At 38.5% G+C, this 8798-nt stretch overlaps 1 protein-coding gene across 1 annotated transcript in view; it reads right to left on the minus strand.

The window, feature by feature from the left end:
* cfap46 (cilia and flagella associated protein 46) overlaps positions 1–8542 on the minus strand; it is a 53554-nt gene extending 45012 nt beyond the window's left edge. The window contains exons 1-11 of the mRNA XM_088013471.1: positions 8188–8542; positions 7999–8114; positions 6728–6865; positions 5479–5543; positions 4626–4794; positions 4060–4179; positions 3544–3638; positions 2652–2807; positions 2401–2500; positions 1981–2079; positions 1031–1221 (exon numbers count right to left, since the gene is read on the minus strand). Of these exons, the coding sequence (XP_087869597.1) occupies positions 1031–1221; positions 1981–2079; positions 2401–2500; positions 2652–2807; positions 3544–3638; positions 4060–4179; positions 4626–4794; positions 5479–5543; positions 6728–6865; positions 7999–8114; positions 8188–8236 (1298 nt within the window). The 5' untranslated portion in view covers positions 8237–8542. The remainder of the gene's footprint in view (positions 1–1030; positions 1222–1980; positions 2080–2400; positions 2501–2651; positions 2808–3543; positions 3639–4059; positions 4180–4625; positions 4795–5478; positions 5544–6727; positions 6866–7998; positions 8115–8187) is intronic.
* Positions 8543–8798: the final 256 nt, after the last annotated feature.

Raw genomic sequence — 8798 nt, forward strand, 5'->3', positions numbered from 1 at the left:
GACTGCAGAACAAAAACCTGACCAAATTATATTTTTAGTCCCCATCAAAAATAAATCTGATAAATCTGATGCAATTTTTCATGATGAATAAATTATTAATAAAACAAATAAATGAGAGGATATATTTTTTACTGAAGTTAAAAGCTAATTTAAGATGTAGTTAAACTTTAACTAAAACACTTTTTTACGAAAATGTTATCCCTTCAACATATGATCGGATGTGACAGTAATTCAGAAAGACATGAATGTTGTTCCGTGGAGCAGCATGAAAGAAAAACCAAATATGATACTACAGGATAATGATCCCTTCTAAACAGCTGGACTGGCCAAGCAAGGCATACAAAAAAACTCCTATTTGGTAGTAAATTAATGTATTTTTTGTTTTAAAAAAATAATATTTTATATATTTCAAATGTAAAGTACATGAAAAACAAAAGTTCTCAATAATAACAAGCTATTTGGGAGGCATGCAAGAAAACACCCCAATTGCAAACTTTTGGAGTTTGCCACACTCCATATTAAAACTATTACCTTAAGTTAGATTAAAATAAGATTATGTTTTTTGGCAACAAACTCATTCCTACTGCTAAGTATTTTGAAGGATTTGTGATGATGTGGTCAAGTTTCTTTCCCAAAGGCTCTGGGACCCTTTTTGTAGTGCAAAGCATCATGAAAGCTTTAAAATACCAGGACATTTAAAAAAAAATACCTGGTGGATGCTGATCTATATAAATCACCACAGTGACCACAGCTCCTCACTTCAGCTTTCAATTGTTCTACAGTTGGAGCAGTTACTGAACTCTTTAAAATAACCTCAACAGTAACCAAATGGTATCTTTCCACCACACACAAGGATCAGGATGGTAAGGTAAAAAAAAATAAAAATATCCAAGGCTGTATGTTAGAGAACTCCAGCAGAGTCTCTATAGCTGCAATTGATTTTAAAGCCTTTCATACATTTTACCAAGTTCTGCCAACTGCTGTAAAAGGCGCTGCAGGTGTAACTGTGTGTTGGAGGAGGGTTATAAACCTTTGTGTGTACTCCAGAACCAGGGCCAACTTGACCAGCGGCATCTTGATGCATTTCCTGAGGTTGTGCTGCAGGAGTGGCAGGCAGAGGTGCCACTGGGAAGCACACAACGCCTGCGCAGCCTTGGGCCTCCCTTCCTTCACTGCAGCCTCCAGCCACTGATCCAGCTTCTCTATCTCCTTCAGGCGGGCCTGTGGGAGAACACCTGCAATTGAGGATTTCTCCTCTGGCAATGACAGCACAGCATTTCCATCATTTGGCAACTAAATCTAGATTAAATTGAGCTCAATATGCTAAGTAAGACCATTTTTAATAAGGTCAGTTCTTCCAAAGGGGAAAAATGGGCATGTGACGGAGGTAACTCTACACTTACTGGCACAGTTGGTAGTGATGTGTAAAACTGAATAAATTAATAAATCAGCAGCTTAACTCGACAATGAAATAATTTAGAAATATTCAGCCTTGACAACTTAATACAGTGAGGAGAAATTTCTACTTCAATAGTTGTTTAATACAACGCCAGCAGTGCCAAACACCCTGCTGTTAATCCTTTGTCACTTTCCCAAATGGGAGAGCACATATTCTCCTGTAACATTCGACAAGGTTGAACCCACAGAGAGAGGGATCTTGGGCCGTTCCAGAGTCCTGGGTAAACTGGTGCATTCTTGTCTTTACCTCAACCCACTGGGTTTCTTTAGATGACCAGGGTAGGATAAGGGTGTAAGAAAATGGATGGATGGGTTGTACAAAGTATAAAAAGCAGGGGTCCTAAGAACTGATGTTTTTCTCTACTACATAAAAGCGACATAACTGGCTTTGAAGAGTTTCAGGATTCACTTTTACAAATGGAGATCCTCAGAATAGAGAATGATTCATCAAGACAATGGGCCATTTGCATACAATAACCAGTGAAAATCCATGGATAATAACTGCAGTAGATGATTTAGCACCTCCACACTGGCTTTGGAGTAGTTATTCATCTTTGCCCTTTTCTTCAGAAGGTTAATTTCACAGTTGACACATTCCATCATTATGCGTTGGTCAATATTCTAAAAAGACAGAAGAGTCAATTAGCCTGGGTTACTGTTCAGCACTGCACAAAGCATGAAGTGGCAAATCAAAAATTTCTATTAACATTTTAGTCATTAAAGGAACGTGCCGATGTAGTGATGTTTGATTGTGTAGAATGACTGAAAGAACAGAATTCTTTCCAAAGTGACCTCTTTTTTTATTTGTCACAAGCTAAGATAACTTATTCCATCTGAATGGCTGAATTTGGTTTTATGAATAAATTCCCATGTCTCTCCGATTTGTACAGTTACACGTGCTTCTCCTTACCTGAGGTTTTAAAAAGAATATTGGACACTTACAACTTCTTCCGCCAACTTCAGCTGTTCCCAACAGTCAGCAGCTACTTCCTGATCCTTCACTTGCAAGGACAGCAGAGCCAACTCCAGCAGGAAGGTAACCCTGCAAATCCCAGATAAAAAACATAACGTATATGATTCACGACATTTGAATAGCATAATCTGAGCCATGCTCGTCCTCTAAATTGAAGGTGTCTGGTAGGCGGAGGTTTAGGAACAAAGGGGATTTGACTGGGACACTTTGGGTCACGAACCTGTCACAAGGCTGGATGGGCGTTGGGATCTGCTCAGAGCCAGAATGCACAGACGCACCACTCACTTTGGCTGAATCCACAAGGAGAGAGAAAATCTCCCTCAGCTTCACAGAATCCTCCTCCGTCAGCATTTTCTCATTTCGTTCCTTCCACCCACTGCAAACATCAAGAGAGCTGAAGGTCTGCATGCAATATCACATGTATATGTATGCATCTAAGACCATGCACGTTTAGCACCTTCATCCCCTGTATGGTGCGAGTGATATACTTACACCATACATTATATAAATCCAAGGCAAACAAATACTATATGGAGCACCACCTGAGTAATGCTGTTTACGTTTACTGCTGAAATCAAGAGCCATAAGGAGCTTTGACATGCTGAGTACATGCCCTTCAGAGAAGGAGTGGGGGTTGGGTTACGCACTACATGGTGGCACAGTAGATGATAGGCTATGCCTTCACTTAACACAATCATCATGCCAACATTTAAACTGCAAGCCAAATTAATCTCTTCTTATTTGAGAGAAGAGTTTGCTAGCGCAGTTTTCAAGACTGAAGGGCCAACATGACTCCAGCTGCTTCTGTATATGAGTGATATTTTCACTGATTTTGAAAAAGAAACCTGTGTCTACACTGTCTGTGGGATTCCAACCGAAAATACTATAAAACCTATGGTGCAGCAGCAGATGGAGCAGACTCTATAGGGTTCCAGAGCAGTGCGGAAAAGAATGAAATTTGATTTCAGTAGATTTTAAATCTGGATAATGATGGAAAAAGACAAAGTGTAAAGTCCCTAAACCCTTTACTTAGTCCTCCTTGCCCTGTGTCTGCCCATGCGCTCTTCCTCCCTCTCCTCCAGTTCTGTCAAAATGACAGACTCTATTCTTACGTTTTGAACTGTTGGATTTCATAAATAACTTTCAAGCTGGTACATTGACTGTTGATTTTACGGAGCTTGTCATCCTGTAACAGTTTCTCCTGGACCTAAAGAGAAGAAGACATCCCATCATCACAATATGTTTGACTGAAAGGTGTAATATTACAAACTTTATTATTGCTATCAGATTTAATATTTGTAGCCAAGGATTGTCTTTTCCCTTCTGGTTAAAATAAATAACAAAGATGTTACAGCACCACCACACGTATAAATGGGACCCCTGCTCAACAGTAGGTGATAAATAGAACATGTTTCTCTTTTTCCAAGCCGTGTTGTACAGCTGCTTTTCAAATAAGTTTAACATAGCAGCATCATGATGCTTAGAAATTACAGTCAACATCAATGCATATTAATCAACATGTCAGAGTTAGCGCAACAGCCAATTTTCATCTGTTGTCCTAAGAGAGGTAAGAGCAAGAAGCATCCCACAAAACAACTTAACCACTCCACTTTCAACAATCTGCTTACCTGTAATGTATAAAAGCCTGGATAGAGATATGGCGTATGTGACTTGATGAACTTTTCAGTAACTTTGGCATAATGTGCAGCGTCCTCCAGTTCTCCAGAATCCAAAATACATTTAATCAACTGTCTGCATAGAGAAAGAGGGCAAACCTCCTCATGTTATGAGTGTATTAAAATCCTAATATGTGTTTGCCAAGTTATTTCTCAGATATTGACAAAAAAAATTGTGCTGCATGGACACACAGTATTTGGCTACACAAGCTGCTCAGGCTAGTTTGGTATAAGATGCTTTTGATATCCTTGCTTTGGCGTTTTTCATGGATGGAACATTTTCTTCACCGAACAAAGATGAAACAAACATTTGGACCCAAGGCATAAAAGGAAAACATGATTTAACAGCTTGCATCAGAACAGATTGTCCTCTTCATAAATAGAAAATGACAACCAAGTACAGTAACTGGGGATGCCAGAAGGCTGAGCTAGTTAAACAGCTTGGTGTGTCATCTTAATAAATTGTGCATGAGTGTGGTCGGATTCAAAAGCAGACATATTGGTGAAGTCAAAGTCACTTGCATCATGAGCTCTGCCCTCCAGCTGTGGTCCTGGTCATCCACCTCCTCCAAACTTTTCACCACCTGCTTTAAGGAGGGAACCAAATGGTGACACAGTCCAGGCTGAAGGAGAGGACGCACTCCCTGAAAGTAGAGAACTGAAGTGTTGAAGACCAAGAAGTGGGTGCTGTAAGACACAAACCATATACAGAAAAACAAACAGAACACTGAATTATTCATACAATACTCTTGCCACCAATTCCATCTTTTAGTACAGCTCAATTCAGACCTAGTGTCAACTGTGTCTGCAGAAGCCCTGTGAATTTCTAAATGTGAGTGCATTAATGATCGCTCAATGAGCCAGAGGAGCAGGCACAAGAAACAGTGTGAAATTTGAGGCATGTTTGAATTCAAGGAGCTGTTCTGGAGAAAATTCAGTGAGAAGGGTGTTTGAGTGCTTCTAATTTATTCACTAGAGAGTGCGTAGTGCATTAATCTGAGCTGGATGTATTAGATATGTATTCCCTTTGGTGTTAATTGGTAATACTCATTCAACCCGTTTATTGACAGGTTATGAGTTAATTAGCAAGGAGCTCCAGCAGCGGTTGCTCACACAGGCTGACCCGAGTCTGCAAAGAGTCTTTCACAGTAACAAGAAGGCAACATATCAATTACAGCTTCTACTGTTATATTTATTTTAACCATCCACTCTGCACAGTTTCCTTAAGTTACTTTTAATGTTGAGACGACTGGATTCTAAACAATAGTTCAGTATTGTGCTTTAACAGTTTACAAATTAAACCTTCAGAGAGACTGTTGATGAGGAGCATACCGAAACCAGAAGGCTGAACACTTCTGAGTGGTAGCATACCTTGGGTCGCTCTTAGCAATTTCAATTGCTCTCAGAAAATCACTCGCAGCCTCCTTGATATCTTTCTGAAATATAAAATAATTGCAAAATAGGGAACTGTCAACATGTCACATAAGAAAACCTAAAAAACACCTACAATAGAGATGTCCAACCCCCAGTCCTTACCGGCTTGTGTCCTACATGTTGCAGATGTGTCAACAGATCAACACAGCTGATTCAAACGGTTGAATCAGCTGTGATTCAGCCGTTTAATTAGCAGGCTTAACCTGCTAATTAAACCAATTAACAGGTTTCAGAGAGGATGGGAGTCATTTACTGGATGCCAGTGTGTTGAATGAAGGAAGAACTAAAACTTGCAGGACATTTGCCCTTGAACACTGACATTGGACACCACAATAGCAGACAAACAAAATATTCAAAGAAAAATACTACAAGTTTTCTAAACTGAAGTAAAAATAATAATGGATAAAGGTTTTAAAAAGGTAAAAGTCTCCACTATTTTATTCATGATCCATTTCCCAGTACCAGCCTACGGTTCCTGTTCAGGGTGTTTTTAAATGATTGGTATCTGATTCCCTAAAACTGAACTACTAAAACCTTCTGGTATAGTCAATTTAATGTCGTCTTTACCTCTAAAATCAGAGAAGCAACTTTCAACTGTGTTGTTTGCAAAACTCTGACAGAGAGACTGTTATAGCTGTTTCAGTTTCCTGTCTGTCATGATTGGCGCTTTGTGCTCAGACAGCTGGAACACCAGTCATTAAATGTACAAACACCGATATCAAAGTGATACATTTTCTTAAGCAGGAAAACAACCATTCATGTAAGTTATGTCCGAACATGACTGAATGGAACCACATTGAAATATGTTACGACTATAAGTCATCTCAAAACAGAGATTAATAATGCTAATATTAGCCTTCTATGCAGTAAACTTCTGTTGCTACACAATATAAATCCCTGTTGAGAAAAACAGATGCTTGAGACACTTCAAACTGATAAAAGATAATATATCATTTGGCTACACTTTAGGATTACTGTGTTGTTAAGCATTTGGTATCCCACTAGGATTAGCTAATACCTAGTCATAAAGGACTTGCATCTGTATTGGAAATAAAACATCTTGATCGGCACCTGCTTACATTTGGTGTACCTCAAGATAAACCCTGCATCTATATCACTCTGGAATAAAAACCCAAACATGAACAAACATTCACACATAGTCATGTGCCCAATTTACTGTCCTCACCACACTCTTTGCAGGAGACACAAACAGAGACATCAGCTGGCCCTGGCACATGAGAGCTCGACAGAAAAATTGGTCATGAGGCGGATCACCTTCAAAGTACATATTTAGACATTCAAAGCATATCTGCACGTGCTCCATCTGAAAAAAGAAAGAGAAAGATGAACACTCGGACAAATGCCAAAAAGTTTAATGTTATATGTATTCAGAAAACCATGAAAATCAGAAAGTGTTGTTTAAACTTTAAATTGAAAAATCAATGCAGTGCAGTCAAGAGATATCAACCTACACCTTTTGAATTTTTATGTTTATATTTACATATTTTCTGCTAAGAATTGTTTCATGAGAAATAAAAAAGTAGTCCAATAGTTTAAGTGTCATCAGAGTCAAAATGAAAAACAAGTTGACAGAAAACTTACTTTATGAGATAGTGAAGAAAAAAGATAACTAGATATTTCTGTTTTTCATTATTGACGTGTTTTGTTCTTACTCAAAACAGTTAAATTTTCAAAGTTTCACAAGCAACATCGAATGCTTAAACGATTCAACAGAGCTGGGTTCTATTAACAATGAAACTGCTTAAAAACATACAAAAACAAACTTTAGACTTCACTTACTCCCAAAACACTCCCAGACTATGATCACAACTGTAATCATTTGCATTAAAATTCAGTGAATCTTAGTTAACACAGGGATTTTTAATATTTATCAACATTTTACTCCACAAATCTTCAAGAAAAACATATTTTATAACGGACCAAACTTATTAAAAAAGTCCTGACTTTATCAGACTAACTTTGTTCCTCCTTGAGTCTCATGCTATCTCACTATAGCAGGAGTGTATGTGCACCTTGACATCATTTGCAGTCAGATGCAAATCTTTCAGTCCTGAGGGGTGCTCACAGCATCATGTCTTGCATGACACTTCAGTAGTTATGTGTTCTTTTCAACATAAAAAAAAAAGCACTTCTCAAAGCATTTTGTGAGAAACTTCAGAGCCGGTGTTTTTCTTATCCACACTTCACACCTTTATGCCAACATACTAACAAAATATTTACTCTGATTGGTGGTCAATCTGTATTTAGTGGTCCATTGGCAATTAAAGCAGATGTTGTTGGTTCTTTTGAAAGTGTGAAAATGTGCCAAGTCCCGCTGGAAAATGAAATCAACGTCCTCATAAAGCTTGTCTGAATAGGGGAACAATCTCCACTAAACTCTTGCGTGGTTTTTTGTTGATTTTTTTTTTTACTTCAGCTGGTAGTAAAATACTTCACCTGCAGAGCATTTTCCGCACACATGACATACAGCTCTGGAGGAATGCGTGGTCCGCTAGCCTCAGCTGATGTCGTGTCTTTAATCATACAGAAAGCAGACTGAAGAGCTTCGAAGTCTGAAAATGTAAAACAAACACCGTGAACTTATATCTCCCACTTTCCATACCTTTCCATATTCACAAGACAAACCTTGGCTCTCCTGTACTTTCACTAGATGCTCACGAATATCGAACTCCATCGTATGGAGAAAGTGTAGACGTTGAGGCTAATTTAACACGAGCGTCTGGACTGAAGTTGGCTAATTATCAAACGAAACACCCGCACTTGATTTTAGAAATTAACCTTCAAGACTTTGAAGTTTCTTTCTAAAAGTTTCTAAAACTGCGAAACAATAATAATGTTGTCGGTTTTTAACTAAATACATAAACAGTTGTTCAAGTTCTGCACTAAACGATTACTTTGAGTATGACCCATCTCCAACCGTTCCTTAGTTTGTTGCTGGGGAAGCGTTGCTAAGAGACGTGTTACGTAGCAACCACTGTCCTGCCCGAACTTCACCTACGGCACACGAAAAGGCCATAAAGCTCTCGCTCTCTTTTTTTCTCTTTCCGTCTCAATCTCTCTCATCTGTGTCACCATTTGTGCCACTTTCAGTGCAACTAAATGATCTTGGATGAGCATCTGGAATTCTTCCTGACAATGCAAAATGTATTGTCAAGAAAATGAAAACAAAAACACAAAAGACACAGTTTGGTAAAGAACCTCTTCATCAATATAGTTTAAGTGCTTCTTCACTTCAA

Source organism: Poecilia mexicana, unplaced genomic scaffold (genome assembly GCF_051168715.1).
Source record: "Poecilia mexicana isolate PSO_F unplaced genomic scaffold, ASM5116871v1 scaffold_15, whole genome shotgun sequence".
In the NCBI taxonomy this organism is placed as follows: Eukaryota; Metazoa; Chordata; class Actinopteri; order Cyprinodontiformes; family Poeciliidae; genus Poecilia; species Poecilia mexicana.